Source organism: Mycteria americana, chromosome 2 (assembly GCF_035582795.1).
Source record: "Mycteria americana isolate JAX WOST 10 ecotype Jacksonville Zoo and Gardens chromosome 2, USCA_MyAme_1.0, whole genome shotgun sequence".
Taxonomy (NCBI): Eukaryota; Metazoa; Chordata; class Aves; order Ciconiiformes; family Ciconiidae; genus Mycteria; species Mycteria americana.
In genome coordinates, this window is record NC_134366.1 from 174,303,347 (window position 1) to 174,322,101 (window position 18,755).

The 18,755-nt window shown below is 49.4% G+C and overlaps 1 protein-coding gene across 2 annotated transcripts in view; it reads right to left on the reverse strand.

Moving 5' to 3' along the window:
- ZC3H3 (zinc finger CCCH-type containing 3) overlaps positions 1 to 18,755 on the reverse strand; it is a 181,733-nt gene that overhangs the window by 47,847 nt on the left and 115,131 nt on the right. For both annotated transcript variants that reach the window (XM_075495373.1, XM_075495372.1), the window contains exon 5: positions 10,697 to 10,890. In XM_075495373.1, coding sequence (XP_075351488.1) covers positions 10,697 to 10,890 — 194 coding nt within the window. The remainder of the gene's footprint in view (positions 1 to 10,696; positions 10,891 to 18,755) is intronic.

An 18,755-nucleotide genomic window follows, 5' to 3' on the forward strand; every position in this document is an offset into this window, starting at 1 on the left:
TCCTCTGTAATTGCAAAAGTCCCTCGCTGCAAAGATTTAAAGAAGTGGCACGGCAAGTTCCTCCCATATGCACGCTCAAAGGCAGCGGGAACAACAGGGGGAGGGGAAAAAAAAAAAAAAAAGGATGGAAAAAAATAAAAGCTGCTGGGGAGAGCATCAAGAACTGCACATTAAGGGCTTTTTAACTGATTACACCCAGCACGGCGGCGTCAGGCTTGATATTTTATACCCTGCATAAGGGACAGGTGTTTTTCTCTCTCTGCTTTTCTTTTTTTTTTTTTTTTTTCCTTCTTCTTAATGATTTAGTCGGTTTGAAGCGCATCATCTGTAAGGAAATACACAGCCCGTGCAAACGGGGTTGTTTCTCTTAATGCATCATCCCACCCCGACACTGGCTGCTCCGGCGGCTCTCGGTGTTATCAAGCGCGAGCGTCGAGAAGTGATTGTTGTACCTAACCCAGCCGTGAGACTCGACGCGTCTCTCCGGAGGGAGCGGGAGCTGTCATGTTCATTAAATGCATGATTACAGCTATGATTAATAGCGGGGGCTACAGCCTAACTCCTTTTTTTTTTTTCCTCCCTGCTCCTCTGAAGGAATCCACAGCCAAGCGGTCCCGTGGTGTTTTCCACAGCGTTCGCCTCCCGCTCGAAATTCCAGCCTTTGATGGAAAAGGGGAAAGAGGCACAATTTATCCCTGTCAAAGGCTCCACAACCACAAACAATGCTTAAAACGAGCGGGTCGGATGCTGCACCCCTCCACCAACGTCTAAATATTAATTAGGACCTTTTTTTTCCATAAGCCCAAAACATATCTCAGGGCTTGAGGGGTCCCTCGCCTGCTACCTGGTCCTTCTCCTCCAGGGAAAGGTTGGCAGAGATTTGCCTTGGCAGCGCAGGAATCGTGCTCGGGAGCAACGGTCGGTGCTTTCCAGGATGCCAGCACGGGGAGCAGGATGCTTCCATCCAGCTCCAACACCCCTGCTCAGCTCCCTCTCGCCCAAGGGCTTGCGATGCAACAAATACACGCTGAAAAGGACGCTTGAAATTTTCCTTTGCGTAAAAAATCGGCGGCAAATACTGCACGGAGGGAAGCGCGGTTAATTATTAGCTGCTTAATTATTTAGGAAGGCCTTTATTGCTCCTGGGGCACAACGCAAGGACCAGGACCTTGTCGTGCAGAAAGGTCTGTTTGCACATCTGATCTAGTAATTTATTTTTTATATGGCGGAGAGACTGTAGAAAATGGAAATAGCCTAAAAAAAAGGGAGAAGTCGCAGAGTTGGGGCGCACCGGGGCCAAGGGATGCGCAAGAGGGTGAGAGCATCATTAGGGTGACAGCCTGTGCCCACCGCGCAGGTCACCCTCCCTGGGGACAGAGGAAACCGCCGAGCCCATTGCTGCCCATCTGCTTCAACTGCCCCAAATCAAGGATAATTTACGGAAATCTTACACAGCGAGGGAAACAACCAGGGCTTTGCCCAAGCGACCGCAGCCGGCAGATGATCGGCTCCACCATCCCACGCTCCGACTCGGGGATGGCTGTAACGGGGTCATCCCAGCTTCCCGTTATTTTTTGCTCATCAAGGGAAGGGGGTTTGCCGTTAGCTGCGCTCGCTTCTGCTCAGCCTGCTTCACGCGTGACCTTGGCACCCAGGAAAAGCCTTCCTTGAACCACGCCGGCTCCTTTAATAAGTCCCATTATAACCCCGCTTCGCCCGCCGCGGCGCAGGCAGCCTACTTCGGAAACAGCCGAGCGATTCATTTTGCGAGGCTCTCCTTTGCTTTATTGCTGAACAAAAAGTTTTGAGGCTGGCACTCGGGGAAATTTATTTCTTTAATTATTCATTTAAGTGGGTTCCACTGTTTCAGATGATCAGCACTAGCAGCTGCTGGGGGTAATTTATTTTACTCACCGGACAGCAGAAGCCCTCACTCTCCAGAAGGCAACAGCAAAACAAGGGATGAGCTGCCACTACGCGAGCGCAGCTTTTCGCACTCTCCTGCCTGGTTGCACCCCAGCTCCTAACAGGAACACGCACGTCCCTGGGTCAGGCGGTCACGAGTGTTTTATTAGTGCAGCAACCACAATTAATGAAGCACGCTCGGGGTTTGGTGTTGTTACACGAGCAGATGCTTGCAAGGAGTCCGGAGCGGCTGCCGTGGAGCATCTCCCAAGCTCTGGTCTACACCAGTGCTGGATCTAGCGGTGTTCCTCGAGGAGACCAGGTCCCTGCCCACCAGCGCCTGCAATCCCAGAGTCGAGGGATTGAGCTCAAAAGGGACCGAGGGATTGAGCGATCCCAAAACCAAGGGATTGAGCTCAAAAGGGGTAAGAGATTGAGTAATCCCAAAACCAAGGCATTGAGACTGAAGGGGCCATGGAATTGAGCTCAAAAGGGGTAAGAGATTGAGCAATCCCGAAGACAAGGCATTGAGCTCAAAAGGGGTCAAGGGATTAAGCTCAACGGGGTAAGGGATTGAGCAATCCCAAAGCCAAGGCATTGACCTTGAAGGGGACAAGGGACGGAGCAATCCCAAACCCGAGGAATTCAGCTCAAAAGGGCTGAGCACAAGCGGTCCCCAGCACAAGCGACACCAAGACCAGCTGAAACCTGAGGAAAGCAACGCCCCGGTTTTCGCTGTTCTCACACTTTGGTGCATTGGGTTGGCCTCTCCTCCACCAACTTTTTCCTTACCCCTCCACCACTCAGTCCCAACGTGGTGTCAAGGCGTCCAGTCTTAAGTCTTTCCCTTCATTTTTATAAAGCCAGGCGGCTCAGAGGAGAGAGCATCCTTCACGCAAGCCCTCAGCCGGCCCAACGGCGGTGCTGAGCGCTTTATCATCCTTGCAAATGCGGAAAGTGCGTTTCTGCAGCGCTCAGCACTTCTAAAATTAGGTGGTAAACAAGGAGCCGAGAGCGCGCTTTCTTCCAGCGCATGACTCCCTGCGCCGCGGTTATCTTCCTCCTCCTTTCGCCGAGCGTGGAGTTCTTCCACCGCATCTGAAATCACGTTCATGAGCATCAGTCATCCGTCTTCAGCGTGACGCAGCGGAGGAGCTCGCTTCTTCAGTCTCCCCAGCTGTGCGCTAAGATGCTGTCGCAGCTGGGTGGGGAAACTGAGGCAGGAGGGGATGTTACGCAGCAGGAGGGAGGGAGGGAGCGCGTCTAGATGCAGGGGAAGACCCTCAGCCCTGGAGGGTTGAACTCAACCATGTGTTTAGAAAGAATTTGCTCCTCTGCAGTCAAAGCCGTAGCCATGCCACCCTCACAGCTGTATTGGGAGACACGTGGCGGCAGCTCGGGAGAACTTAAAGCTCCTCTTAAACCTCCACCTTTGGGAGCTCAGCAATCATGGGAGAATACGGGTATCTCCAAGGCTTCTGGGTCCTATGGTTGCAGAGAAAAATTGAAAACTACCAATAAATAAAATCACGCCGCTCGAGGGGCTGGCTGCCACCCATGAGCATCCCTCCGGCAGGCAAAGCCCAGCCACGCTAGTGTCCCCAAAGCCACCAGCCTTTCGTCACAGCGGGGCTCCCGCATGCGTCCCAGGAGGCAAAACCTCATCCAAGGAAGTCGTGCAGGTGAGGGTTTGCCCATGGAAAGCAGCCTGGACACCGGGAAAACACCACCGGAGCCAGCCCCAGCTCACAGCGTGCAATAGCTCTCACCACGGCGGCGGTGGCTCACGCCTAGATTGGGGTCAGGGCTGTTTTCCGGACAATGTCAAACCTTAATTTGGTTTCTGCTGCTTTCAATCTTGTACAGGGCTGTGGGGTTTTTTTTATTTTCCCTTTCAAATTTCTTTGTGAAATGCGATGTTGCCAGGACCTTTTGCTTCTTTCCCCAATTTCATGGAAATTCCTCAAGTGTCTGAATAACGTCTTAGCAGCTGTAGAAAGAAATGAAGGAGAGGTTCATTGTGAGCGGAGAAACCCGATTACTATGCTTGCTTAATTAATTGCAACGTATCGAATGCTTTCCGCACCGCCCCGCTGCCTATTTTCTAATACTTCTGCAAAGTGAAAAATATATCTTTGCAGAAATACTAGTTACTGCCAACACCACCCCAGGGGTAAAGAGCTTTTCCATGTCTGATACTGCATCTTCGTCCTGCACGGGGACGAGGAGCGGGTGTCCGAGCCCTACGTTTGCAGCTAGATGTTTTCTTCTGAGCCTCTTCCATCCTTGGTCGAGCGGCTCAGTTACAGTACATCTGAGCTCAGCAGCTGGCTGGGAAAGCAAAAAGTCTTTCTATTTCTATAATTCATCTGTAGTGTTCAGGATACAAGCGCAGAAATTGCAGCAAGCTCTTTGGGAGCAGAGCTACACGTGTGATGAGAGCACAGTTCTCAGCAGCTGCACAGACCACTGTGATGCCCAAAACCACGAATCACTCCAGGCAGCTTCTTTATGCTGAAAACACCTTCAGAAACTTTTCCTGGGTTTGCAATGATGCTTTTTGCCTGTCCCCAACCTGGCTGTCCCCCACACTGTGCCGCCAGTAACGAAGCGGGTTGCAGATGAGCCATGGCAAAACCCCTGCTCTCCTCCTTGCTCCGGGAGATGGATGAGTTGCTTTACCATAAAATCACAGAATCGTTTAGGTTGGAAAAGACCTTTAAGACCATCAAGTCCAACCGTTAACCTAACACTGCCAAGTCCACCACTAAACCACGTCCCTAAGCACCACATCTACACGTCTTTGAAATACCTCCAGGCATGGTCACTCCACCACTTCCCTGGGCAGCCTGTTCCAATGCTTGACAACCCTTTTCGTGAAGACATTTTTACTCATATCCAATCTAAACCTCCCTGGCGCAATTTGAGGCCATTTCCTCTCGTCCTATCACCTGTTCCCTGGGAGAAGAGACCAACCCCACCTCTCTACAGCCTCCTTTCAGGTAGTTGTAGAGAGCGATGAGGTCTCCCCTCAGCCTCCTTTTCTCCAGGCTGAACACCCCCAGGTCCCTCAGCCGCTCCCCATCAGCCTTGTGCTCCAGACCCTTCCCCAGCTCCGTTGCCCTTCTCTGGACACGCTCCAGCCCCTCAATGTCTCTCTTGTAGTGAGGGGCCCAAAACTGAACACAGCATTCGAGGTGCGGCCTCACCAGTGCCGAGTACAGGGGACGATCAGCTGCCCCAGTCCTGCTGGCCACGCTATTGCTGATACAAGCCAGGATGCTGTTGGCCTTTTTGGCCACCTGGGCACACTGCTGGCTCATATTCAGCCGGCTGTCGACCAACACCCCCAGGTCCTTTCCCACTGGGCAGCTTTCCAGCCACTCTTCCCCACGCCTGTAGCTGTTGTGACCCAAGTGTGGGACCCGGCACTGAGCCTTGTTAAACTTCATACAATTGACCTCGGCCCATCGATCCAGCCTGTCCAGGTCCCTCTGCAGAGCCTTCCTGCCCTCCAGCAGATCAACACTCCCACACAACTTGGTGTCATCTGCAAACTTACTGAGGGTGCACTCGATCCCCTCATCCAGATCATTGGTAAAGATGTTAAACAGAACTGGCCCCAACACCGAGCCCTGGGGAACCCCGCTTCTGACCGGCCGCCAACTGGAGTTAACTCCATTCACCACCACTCTTTGGGCCCGGCCATCCAGCCAGTTCTTTACCCAGTGAAGAGTACACCCGTCCAAGCCATGAGCAGCCAGTTTCTCCAGGAGAATGCTGTGGGAAACCGTGTCAAGGGCTTTACTGAAGTCCAGGTAGACAACATCCACAGCCTTTCCCTCATCCACTAGGCGGGTCACCTTGTCATAGAAGGAGATCAGGATGGTCAAGCAGGACCTGCCTTTCCTGAACCCATGCTGGCTGGGCCTGATCACCTGCTTGTCCTGTACGTGCTGCATGATGGCACTCAAGATGATCTGCTCCACAACCTTCCCCAGCACCGAGGTCAGACTGACAGGCCTGTAGTTCCCTGGACCCTCCTTCCGGCCCTTCTTTTAGATGGGCATCACATTTGCTAACTTCCAGTCAACTGGGACCTCCCCGGTTAGCCAGGACTGCTGATAAAGGATTGAAAGTGGCTTGGTCACCACTTCTGCCAGCTCCCTCAGTACCCTTGGGTGGATCCCATTTGGCCCCATAGACCTGTGTGTGTCTGAGTGGTGTAGCAGGTCGCCAACCATTTCCCCTGGGATTATGGGGACTTCATTCTGCTCCCTGTCCCTGTCTTCCAGCTCAGGGGGCTGGGTGCCCCAAGAACAACTGGTCTTACTGTCAAAGCCTGAGGCAAAGAAGGCATTAAGTACCTCAGCCTTTTCCTCATCCTTTGTCACTATGTTTCCCCCTGCATCCAATAAAGGATGGAGATTCTCCCTAGCCCTCCTTTCGTTGCTAATGTATTTATAGAAACATTTTGTACTGTCATCTACAGCAGTAGCCAGATTAAGTTCAAGTTGGGCTTTGGCCCTTCTAATTTTCTCCCTGCATAACCTCACGACATCTTTGTAGTCCTCCTGAGTTGCCTGCCCCTTCTTCCAAAGGTCATAAACTCTCCCTTTTTCCTGAGGTCCAGCCAAAGCTTTCTGTTCAGCCAGGCCGGTCTTCTTCCCTGCTGGCTCGTCTTTCGGCACACAGGGATGACCTGCTCCGCACCTTTACGATTTCCTTCTTGAAGAATGCCCAGCCTTCCTGGACTCCTCTGCCCTTCAGGACTGCCTCCCAAGGGGCTCTGTCAACCAGTCTCCTCAACGGGCCAAAGTCTGCCCTCTGGAAGTCGCTCCTGGTAGCCCCAGGATTGACCCCGGTACAGCACAGGACTGCAGGAGGTGCATCCCCAGCACCAAATTTTACCTTACCCCCAGCATTAAAACAATTGCCCATCCTGCTCGCCTGGCAGGGACGGTACGACGGCACTGATGGATCAGCCGCAGCAACCAGCATCACGTTTCTTATTGTAGTCAGGCCACGAAGAGGCAAAATACCAACCCAATAAATTCAGGCAAACAGCAGAATTATAACCCACCGTAAGTAAACTCCAAGCTATTAAACTGTCAGGAGCGTTTCCCATCTCTCTGCTACCCCAAACACAGAGCGTCTGGCACTGGAAGGGAAAGGAAAAGCTGGCTTTTTTTGGTCTTTTAAATAAACTTTGTCAGGTGTTGAAAACACAGAGCACTGAGTAAACGTGTGAAGGCTCGTACCCGATGAGCACACACAAATCTTCCGCCCTGCCAGCCCCAGTTATCGTAAAGCAAGAGACGCCGCTATCTGTTGAATCCATCCTTGCAAAGGAGGATGAATTATGGCGAGAGCTGAAAGATGACATGAAAATACTGACGCACACCAGTTACTAGGGCTTTACGGTTACCAATCCAATGTGCTGCGTGGCAGGGGGAAGGAGACTACAGCAAAGTAAGAAATATTTAAAAAAAATAACTAGATGGGTTTGTATTTTATAGATAATAACCCCAGAAGGGACTTTCTGTCCCAAAGCAGGGACAGAATTATTAAACCTCTTTTATATAATTTAATAATTAAATTATTAAATTAAATAATTTATTAAATTAAATTAAATTAAATATTAAATTAAATAATTTAATAATTAAACCTCTTTCTCTAAACAAGACCTCACTAAAGGATGTGGTCCCAGTGGGGAAGGAAAGATGTGGGGGGGATCGCATCTCCTCCCTGCCCCATCACCCCCGATAAAGCCACGACGGGGAGCGGCTCCCTCCCCACCGCCGGCCAGCAGGTCTGATCTGCTGACCCCGAGCCAGTAGCACATCTCCATCAAAGTCTCATTATTTTAAAATCGAGATCAAAAAGGGGGAAAAGTATTTGCAGAACTCCAGCGCTTGCTGGTGCACGCTCACTCTGTGCCTTTTACCGATTCTTTGCTTTTTAAAGCTGCTTTAGGTCACCTCTGCAAACTAAATCCCTTGAAAATCACTGCTGTTTCCTTCCCCATATCCCAAACCTCACCCAGCAAAACCCCAAGAGCAACGCTGATGCCTGAATTTGCAAAAGTCCTCCCGTCAAACCTTTGGCTCAATCCCTTTCCCAGAAATTGCACTCTGGGCTGGCGTTTCTCCGCTTGGTCCCAGCCCAGTGGTGGATGTTCACAGACAGGCTGAATCCATCAGCCTTTGCTGAGTTGCCTACGCGTGACTTTGCTGTTTCCCGCCGGCAAGACAAATTTAGAAACTTTCTTGCACTTAGATAAATTAAAAAAAAGAAATAGTCTGGAAGAAGCATTTTAAATATGGCACGTGCAAGATCTGGGCTTGGGAAAAGCTGCCTCGGAAATGCTGGTGCTGCAAACAGCGGCAGAAATAGTGATTTAAGCACGGTGGTGGACAGTCAAGTCCTCCCACCATCTCCCAGCACCTCTATTAAAGCCACCAATGCATCGACTGGAAATTCAGCAGCAGCTTGAGTCAAGTCCACCTCCTTGCTGCAAGGCAGGACCTTCTCCACCTGTGTCCTCCCCAAACAGGAGTTCATGTAACCTGTTCTTTAAAAAATCCCAATAAGGGAGATTTCAGAGTCAACCCAGCCAACTTACTCCAGCACTTCATAATCCTCATCCTTCGAAAGCTCTCCCTGAACCCTCCTTGCAACAGTTTAAGCCCCTTGGGTTTTGGCTGCTCCACCTAGTCATGGAGAAGACATCCTTCCTTTGCTTGGCAGCTCTTCGTGAACTTGGATACCTGCAGCCCCTCCATCTCCTCCCTCTTCAGATTGCACAAACCCAGGTCTTCCACTTTTCCAGTCCTTCCAGCCATCACTTCTCCCCTGGACCCTTCCCAGTGGTCCAACTCTGTCCTGGAACCTGGCCCCAAAAGCAGACCTGTTCCATCTAACATCTTCCCTGCCCACGTCTTGGGGGTTTCACCCCTTTTCTTGCACTCCAGCAAGATGTTTGTTGCCTTCGGTGACAGCTTCAACACCCGGGGATGGTGCTTATGGTAGAACCACCCTCAGGTTGGTTTTGTGCAGCTGATTACCCTGATTCAGATACTTTGGAAAATCCCACTGCTGTTAGCAGAGCTCTTGAAAAAATCCAGCATCACTGACACCAGGATTTGCTTGGTCTACAGACCCCTCCGCTCACTTTATGGCCTTTTTTTCCACGCTTCCGAAGGCTGATCCTTGCCCATCCTCTTCCAGACACAGCACCAAAGCCAAGGATTTAACAGCTCGCAGGTAGGATTGCTGACTTCAAAACAAGCCATATGGACGCACGCTCACGAGCGTGCACATACCTATCTGCAGAGCCAGCAGCGAGGAGGACGTTGCAGGCTAGTCAGCCGCTGAAAATCTGTCCTGAGCAGAGCTGAGTTGCAAAAACACCAGCAAACTGTCCCCAAACCGCTGCCGAGCATCCTTTTAATGTTCTCAGAAGGGAGATTACCTGAAAGCGATGCTCCATCGGCTCCACGCCCCCTCGGCCTCCACAGCATCCTCATCTCTGTCATCATCTGCAGGCGGCTTCATTTCCCATCCCTGGGTGCCCAGGCAGCTAATCCGAGGTTTAAGCTAAATCTCTGCCCTCCTCCCCACCAGCAATGATGCACAGGAAGGATTTATTATCACCGGCCATCCCTCTTCTGCCTGCCCCTCATTTTCCCCTCTCCATTTTCTCTCCAACACCACTTACCGGCTGCATGCGAGCGTCGGGGGAAGTTATTTATTCTTTATTGAGATGTTGCTGTTTGCTCCTAATTTTCCTCATGCTTTTCAAACTTCCCAGAGCTGCTCAGCTCTCCCCCTGACGGGATTTTTGTGCCTGCACAAAGCTCCTTCCCTCCCTAATCCCTGTTCTTTGAGGGTTTAAAACTACCCAGGACGCCCCATAATGCTCACAGAAATCGGGGTGCAGGCAGTTTCAGAGGCTGCACCTCTCAACGACGTTGCGCTATTTATTGCCTCTCTTCATCCACTTTCCCACCGTACATAAAATGACTTTGGCATTAAACTGCCTCATTTATAGCATCATCCACGAACATACTCGTCTCTGCACCCTTCATCCTTCCAGCAAAGAAAAACAACAGCACAAAGCCGTTGGCTTTACCATTCCCATCTTACCTGTCCCCAAAATTTGTCAATAAAGAAGCTACAGAGCAAAAATATTTGACCCCAAGTAGAAACTCAAAAAAATACTTTAAGCACAGTTAGAAACCGGGTCTTGCCTAAAAGCCACGCTGGAGGCACCAAGTACAGGAGGAGTTGAAACACAAATTTAATTGAAGCTAAATGTAAAGCCAGTAAGCGCGTCAAAATGCCTGTTTCATAGTTATCTGCAGAATGATCCTTCCCTCTTTCTTAGGTCAATATTGAATGTAATTTGATGAGTATCTCAAATACGTTTAACCTTGCGGTGCCGTCTGAAGCTGCCCAAGACTTTGCTCAGATTAAAATAAAAAACAAGTTTAATGGTGTATCTCTACAAGCTTGAACTAAACTGAGTTAAGAAAAACCTCAATTTTCTTAAACCTTTCATTTCTTCTACATTATCTTCCCTTCAGCGCCACTGTAAAGCAAGAAGAGCTGGGGGATGTGCTTTGGCAATCATGGGATGCCCGTCACCTTTGCATCTGGGCTCTTGAGAGGCCAGAGGATGAGTTGCAACATGTGGCCTGGGAATAAGCAGCTAAAAGCCGACCCCAATGCCGAAGCCGGGATGTCACTGGATTTTGGATGCAGACCGCGACAAATTCTTGCTGCTCACCTGCTCTGCCGGGGCTCTTGGTGCTCAGGTCTCTGCCCCGGCCAGGGGTGCTGGAAGTCTTGGAGAGTTTATTCGCTGACACTCGGTACATCACCCCGCCGATGCAGCGATAGCCTTTGCTCCTCCATCTCTGTTGCACGTGCTGGGACTTGCCCCCTTGAGGCAACAGGCGCATTTGGTTCAATAGCGGGGACCTGCAAGAAAACGATAAAGTCAAGGTAAGCCCAAACTAGGGAAGATATCGCAAGGAGCTGCTGCTTTGTGAGCAAACTCTCGGCCGCCTGAGGATGGAGCTGATGCAGGGAAGAATCAGGGATGCTCTTGCTGTAGACAGAGGAGAAGCTCTAATTCCCCGTGATTTACACCAAAAAACCCAACCTTCAAGGACTCTCCCCCTGGTACCGCTTCCCCCATGCAACAAAAAGTCATTTCTTTCCTCCAGCTTGCCCATGGCAATGCTGCAGGAGAAGAGACCACGCGCTGAAGGTCAGGTCCCCACCCAACCATAGCCTGCTAGGACACAGCAAAGGTGTTTGTCCCTAAGCTCTGCAGATATTTGCCATCGACCCCAAAGCCTCGCACACGACATGGCTTCGATCCACACTACTGGCATGTGGCTTCTTAGCAGGCGGCCTGGGGCATCCGAAATGGGATCCAGGTGAGCCCACGCAGCCAGGGCTGATGCCCCATCTCATACCCTTGGCTTGCAGCTCCAGTCCCAGCAGCAAAGAGAAAGAAATGGGGATGCAATCCCACAAGGAAACCGGCAATGTGGGACCTCCCCCGAGCTTAGCCAAGTTTTACGGAGCTCTACAAGCTTTGATATTTTTGGTATCATAATTATAATTATTATTATCATTAGGTACCATAACTTTGATATTATTATTATTATTCCCCGCCAAATCTGGCTCTTGCAAGGGTTTTGCTACATCCCTGCATGGGACGAGTTGCTCAAGATCGCTGCTGTCCCCCATCTATCGCCTGGAGCAGATGCTGGGCCGCAAGCGAGGTCGAGCAGGCAGCGTTGGGGACCCTTCTCCACCTCCCCATCTCTCCCCTATATCCACAAACCCTGTAGTGAGGCAGCGGGACAGCGATGGGTTGGGAGCTGCGATCCAGTTAGTGCTGCCCATAAGGTTATTCTGAAGGATCAGTAAGCTCTGAAGTGACACCCTGGGGACAAATATGTCCCAGAGGGGCTCATCTGCCACCAAAACCCCCTCCAGTTCATGACCTGGCATCTCATGCGCCATCCCACCTCCCTCCCAGCCCGCGCGGAGCCACCCAGCTCATTTTCGTACATACGCCTTTATACAAACAGAGCCGCTGCAGCCAAATCAAATCTCCTCAAATATCAGTCGTCTTCCCCATTTAGCACTAATCCAAACAGTAATTTGTTTATGCAAATTAGAGCTCTAATTTTGTATTAGTCCAAACTATGCTCATAATGCTATTAGCAGAACGTATATAAACCGCGCATTACTGGAGAATATCTGTAAATTAAGATCCCGCTATCCTATCAGCAGAATGCAAACCCCGGAGAGCATTACCTTTAAATGAACATGTGCTGCAAAGAAAGAGAGAATTGTAAAATGTAATAGTTACATTTCTTAGTGCTTAGCGTGACAGCCTATTCATTTCATCGGGCTGTTGCCACTGGCTACCGAGCTCGGAGAATTGCTGCCTCGTTTTTGCGGAGGGGATGGGGAATGCACAAAGAAGCTGCTGCCCCGGTTCCCGTTTCCCCAAAGGCTTGATCCTCATGAAAATGCTCCGGAGAGGAGCATCAAGTCTTAATTTTTACAAAACCAGGTTACTTGCAAAGAGCCATAGCAGTGGCATCATTGTCTGAAGGTTCCGATGGCAGGAGGGACGCTAGGGCCACCCATGGACCACCCAGCAGCTCACAACAAACGTCTGCAAGCACAAGGTTGCAGCCAGCATTGGCTGCAGGACCTGGAGAAAGGTCTCGTGGCTGTAACAGTGGCCTGACGCAGCCGATAAAAATGATATCAAGTACCTAATGGCCAGCAGGTCGAGGGAGGGGATTCTGCCCCTCTACTCCCATGTCCTGAGACCCCCCTGGAGCACTGCGTCCAGCTCTGGGGTCCCCAGCACAAGACAGACATGGACCTGTTGGAGCGGGTCCAGAGGAGGCCACAGAAATGGTCCGAGGGCTGGAACCCCTCTGCTATGGAGAAAGGCTGAGAGAGCTGGGGTTGTTCAGCCTGGAGAAGAGAAGGCTCCGGGGAGACCTTCTTGCACCTTTCAATATTTAAAGGGCGCTGATAAGAAAGATGGGGACAGAGTTTTCAGTAGGACCTGTAGCGATGGGACAAAACGTAACGGTTTTAAACTAAAAGAGGGTAGGTTCAGGCTAGATCTAAGGAAGAAATTTTTTACACTGAGGGTGGTGAAACCCTGGCCCAGGTTGCCCAGAGAGGTGGTCGATGCCCCATCCCTGGAAACATCCAAGGTCAGGTTGGACGGGGCTCTGAGCAACCTGATCTAGTGGGAGATGTCCCTGCTCCTTGCAGGGGAGTTGGACTAGATGACCTTCAAAGGTCCCTTCCCACCCAAACCATTCTGTGATTCTAATAAAGGTATCGTAATATAGCAAAGCACCACCACGGCTGTGACAAGACCCATCCCAGCTCCAGCTCTCCTCCTCCCCCTCTTCCTCCCAGTGAAGCAGCTCCGGGAGGGCACCGGGATGCTCCACACCACCATCCACGGGGTCTGCAGTGCCGATGGCCTTCGGGCTCCTGTTGTGCCCAGCACTGAGCTATAAGCATCAGTCCCATCAAGGAGGCTCCGTACAGTCTTCTTCAGAAGACACAGCTGGAAAAAAGCCTCCTGAAAGCTCCTGAGAAACAGCCAGAACTGCTGATTGCAAAGGAAACGGAATAAGAGTCAGAGACGGAGCATTTGCTTGCTGTATCCGTAATCCCCAGACGCACGACGCGTCAGGGGAACGCTTAGTGACCGGAGACGTATTTACTTTGATTTTGACACAGAAGAACACCTATAAAATGTTACCGATGGAGATACGAGGCCTGGATGTTATTTCATATGTATGTGTATATATGCAGAATACATATATTATATATATTCATATATACAATATATTTTATATATTGTAAATGTATTTATATATAAAAATATATAGATATCATTGAATATATATAGTTCTATACATATTCTCTCTATATAATCTGTGGATAATATATAACTATACATAGATATATCCATACACAGATACATATTATTACATATCTATTATCAGTATAGTAGATACATATATATATTCAGTATATATTCATATATACCGGGAATCTCCCTGCCCTCGCCCAGCCGGAGCGAGGAGGGGAGGGCACTCAAAGCCTCGGCTCCGTCGGGAGAAAAACCTGCCCCAAACCCAAAGCTTCAGATCAAAGCCCTTCTGCCTCCTTTGCATTGAACAGAGACATCTCATTATAGATATCTCTCTCTCTACGCACACACACATATATGAATATATATAATAAAATAGAGAGATATATATCTATAGGTATATAAAATCTAATTATACATAATAATAGAACTAGATACAGATATATAGAGATCTATATATAGACTATATATAGATATAGAGACCATATATAGACATATATCTTATCTATCTATAAGTTATATATAAACCTATATAATCTCTATATCTACACAGAGATTATAACTATATAGATTTATCTATATACTATAATATCTATATCTATATAGAGACATATTCGATATATATTGAAATATATTATCTACAGATAATATCTATATAGACATATAGAGACAGGTATCTATATAGATATCTCTGTTTCTACCTATATCCATATCTATATCTATGTAGATATCTCTATATAGCTATACAAATCTATAGTTAATATAGAGGGCACACGGAATGCTTGGAAAAACATCAGCGGGGTGCAAAATAAAAAATATAGGGGGGAAAAAACCCCTCTTATGGCTGGAATATCGGTAAAATCCAACCAAACCCAAGTCGGGAGCAGCCCCGGGGGCTGCTCGTGCCGGCTGAGCCTAAACAGCGCTGCTTTAAGCACCAGTTTAAGAGCCCGGCTGGTTGAATCTCCCAAATCCTCAGGATATTTATTTTCTCGCTTTGCTGCGCTCACTCAACCCGTTGAAGTGGCTGCACACTCCGGCACTCCTTGTTCGAAAGTCACCATTTATCAAGAGTTATTACCCGGTGGCATCTGACCCCTGGTATGTGAGCAGAGAGCAAGCAGGTAGCAGCTGCCGAGCAAATAGCAACAGCTGCAGATTATAAAACATTTTATACTTTTATAAAGCAATATTAAAAAGAAAAAGCCAGTATAAGAGGAGCGGAGCAGCGATGTGCACAGCGGCACGCTCTCTTCTCCTCTCCGGCAGTCCTAAGTCCCAAACGTGAGGACCACGGGCACTGTATCTCCCATTAAGGATGTTCCCGCTGGGATTTTTCAAGGATTTTTGGTAGAGAGCGTCGAAAAGCATCTCACCCTGCAAGGAGAGGGGGGCTGAACCTCCTCCAACTTGTAGTCAATGCATTTTTGAGGTAGAAAAATGACCATCTAGGTGGCCTCCAAGCAAAGCTTCTGCAGAACATCAGCTCAGGCTGCCAAAGCCCCAAGTGCCACCGGACTGAAGTCTCAACCAGGGGCTTAGCTCGAGCTCACTGGGGGCTTGACCACCTCCATTTCCACCTTCTGGGTGGTGGAAGTGTCTGAGCAGGGATGTCCCCAGCACCCTCAGCCTCCATGGAGGCTCTGCACCAGCCCAGCTCCTCACCTGGAAACCCTCCTATCTAAAAAGTCAACGTTAATGGGGGTTATACCCCCCATGGGGTGCGATGGGCCCCAATAACCCACCCTAAACACCCCCCCAGCGGGCTTCGCTATTTGTATTTGTATTTATTCCCCTTTAACCTCGGAGGTCACCTCCTCCACCCTTCGCTCCCTAGAAACTGGAGGTGCAACTTTGCAGGGGGGTGAGCCCAGGGGATGCAGCCTGGGGCTGGTGGAACCCCCCGCCCGTAGATGATCATGCCATCGCGGGGGGTCCCGATGCAAACACAACGGGACAGGAGATGCCGCTCACCGGAAAACACTGGCGATGCTTCACAGGGGATTTCGGCAGCTGAATGAACGTGTCGGGTTCAGCTTTGGCCACATCTGTTATTTTATAGGGTATTATTTATTAGAATATTTATTATATTTATTATTTATTATATTAATTAGACTATTTATTATATTTATGTATATTATAGGAGCCATAGGAGATTTCAAACTGAAGGTAAAATATGTTTTACATTGAAAAATCACGGTGGAACCTGAGTCCATACAGAAGAGTGGGGGGGAAACTTAATTGCCCAACATACACCCGTAGGAAACCTCTATTTTCCTCTTAAGCCAAGTTGTTGCACCCAAGTGGTTGTGTAGCCCCAACACAACCACCGGTGTGTGTCCCCCTCCCCGTCAGTGACATCCGAGCCGGTGGCGGCGGGGAAAAGCCACCAGCAAGGTGGGCGAGGGGAAGGATGGCTGTAACGGAGGGCAAGGAGCCATGCCAAACGCCCCATCGCTTTTCATTGGCGGCGGTGTCACAGCTCTCCGCTGAATTGTTACCCTAATGGAAAGGACGGCCTTTGGAAATGAACTGTACTGAGAAAAGAGGATAAAATTAATGAGATAATAGCCGGGCCAAGGACCTGAAGAATACTCCGGCCCCTCGACACGAGGGGCTTGTAATTCCCTTTCTGCCACACAAGCCCGCGGATCTAAAGAGTCCTCCCGTCTGTCCAGAAGGCCCGCTCCGGCAGGAAATTTCATTAACGCTGGAAAATAGGAAAGGTATTAAGCGTGGATAATGAAGGCCAGAGTGTGAACAGTGCCTTAAGATAGTCTTCTTTCTAGCCTTTGTAATGGGAGGCATGAACTTTCCCTTCAAATCCATTTCTAATCCATTTGAAATACTACAGCAAATTATCTTCCCTTCAGCCCGAAAGCGGCCAGCCAATTTACTCCGAATAGAAGTGACAATGCTACAGAATTTATCGCCATAACCTTGACTACACAAGGTTGAGGGTTGTCTTTCCCCCACCCCCGGGGTGGACAGAGGAAGAAAAATTTTTAATGAAAAGGGGGTAGAAGAACACTATAAAAATGTTTAAAAACAGCATCGTAGCTGTCGGAGGTCTACCGCCAATGCCGGGGCCGAGCGCGATGGGAAAATTGCAATGTCTTGCACTCAAAATGTTACGGGTGGAGGTCCTGGGCTGATAAAACACTCTGCAGGTTGAGATCTGGGCTCTTCCCTTGCGTCCCTCGAAGCAGCAGCAACTTTGCGTGACTCCGGCCATTTCACGCTGGTGCTTCGTAGATGCTTGTGTTGACCAAGTTTGATTATTCTTATTCTCTTTCCCATGATTAACCATGGAGCTGCTGTGTCCTTCATAGAATCATAGAATTGTTTAGGTTGGAAAAGACCTTTAAAATCACAAAGTCCAACCGTTAACCTAACACTGCCAAGTCCATCACTAAACCATGTCCCTAAGCACCACATCTACACGTCTTTGAAATACCTCCAGGCATGGTCACTCCACCACTTCCCTGGGCAGCCTGTTCCAATGCTTGACAACCCTTTCCGTGAAGACATTTTTCCTAATATCCAATCTAAACCTCCCCTGGTGCAACTTGAAGCTGTTTCCTCTTGTCCTATCACCTGTTACCTGGGAGAAGAGACCAACCCCCACCTCTCTCCACCCTCCTTTCAGGCAGTTGTAGAGAGCGAGAAGGTCTCCCCTCAGCCTCCTTTTCTCCAGGCTGAACAACCCCAGGTCCCTCAGCCGCTCCCCATCAGCCTTGTGCTCCAGACCCTTCACCAGCTTCGTTGCCCTTCTCTGGACTCACTCCAGCCCCTCAATGTCTCTCTTGTAGTGAGGGGCCCAAAACTGAACACAGCATTCGAGGTGCGGCCTCACCAGTGCCAAGTACAAAGTGACAATCACTGCCCTTGTCCTGCTGGCCACACTATTTCTGATACAAAATTTCCTCCAGTCTTCTCTGCTTGACCAACTTCACGTCGCTTGGAAAGTGGAAATGCTGGGTCCTTCTTCCAACCTTTTCTGCCAGACCAACTTTACATTGCCTGGGAAATGGAAATGTTTCTTCCTACAGACTGGTAAACCGAAAGCAAAAACTGGACCCAAAGGGAGAAAAGGGCTCAGCAAGACAATGTGGAGTCAACGGTCAGCTGATGCCCAGCTCAACGTGCCTTCCTTGCCTCCAAACACAGCAAAACTGCTCAAAATGGAAGAAAACCACAAAAACTTCAGCCAGGAGCCAGCAAGCGCTGCTAGCACAATATGCTCCTCTCTTAAATACACCAAAAAAAAGCAAAAAAGGGGAGATTTCCAAGCCAACGTGGAAAGTGAAGGTTAGCAAGAAGGACGACTCGCCCTGGCACGCAGGAAGAGCTCTAGGAGATGCTCAGATTTAACACCCTCAAGCTACGCCCACAAGCGCGCACTCAACACACGAGACCATCTGATCCAAAAACCCCACACAAACACCTGCATAAACGCGCCTATACTTGAAGTATTAGAGTATCTGATGTATATAAATTAAACACAAAACCAAGAGCAGGGCAAGAGCATCCCAACGGCGTTTCAGCCAGCTGAAACGGAGAGGATTTCTTGGCGCTGACGGCAATACAAGTGGCTCTTAAAGGATGGTTTTCTTTTACTACTGGATATCTTCTTTAGGCTTAGCTTATTTTTTTTTAAAGTAATCCTTACATAGTAAGAAATCACATTTGCATGCTGGCATTTGATTCCCGAGGAAAGAGCAGATCATAACCAGGGCAACGGTTACGGACAGCAGCAGGGAGCAGCGAGGCAGGAGGGACCTCGTCCGCCCCAAGCCTCCCAGGTGGCAATGCAAAACCCTGATTTGGGAGAAATAGCAAAAAACCCATAATCACAATATCCTTGTTCCTTAGCACGCAGCAGAACAAAACGCAGGATTTGGGC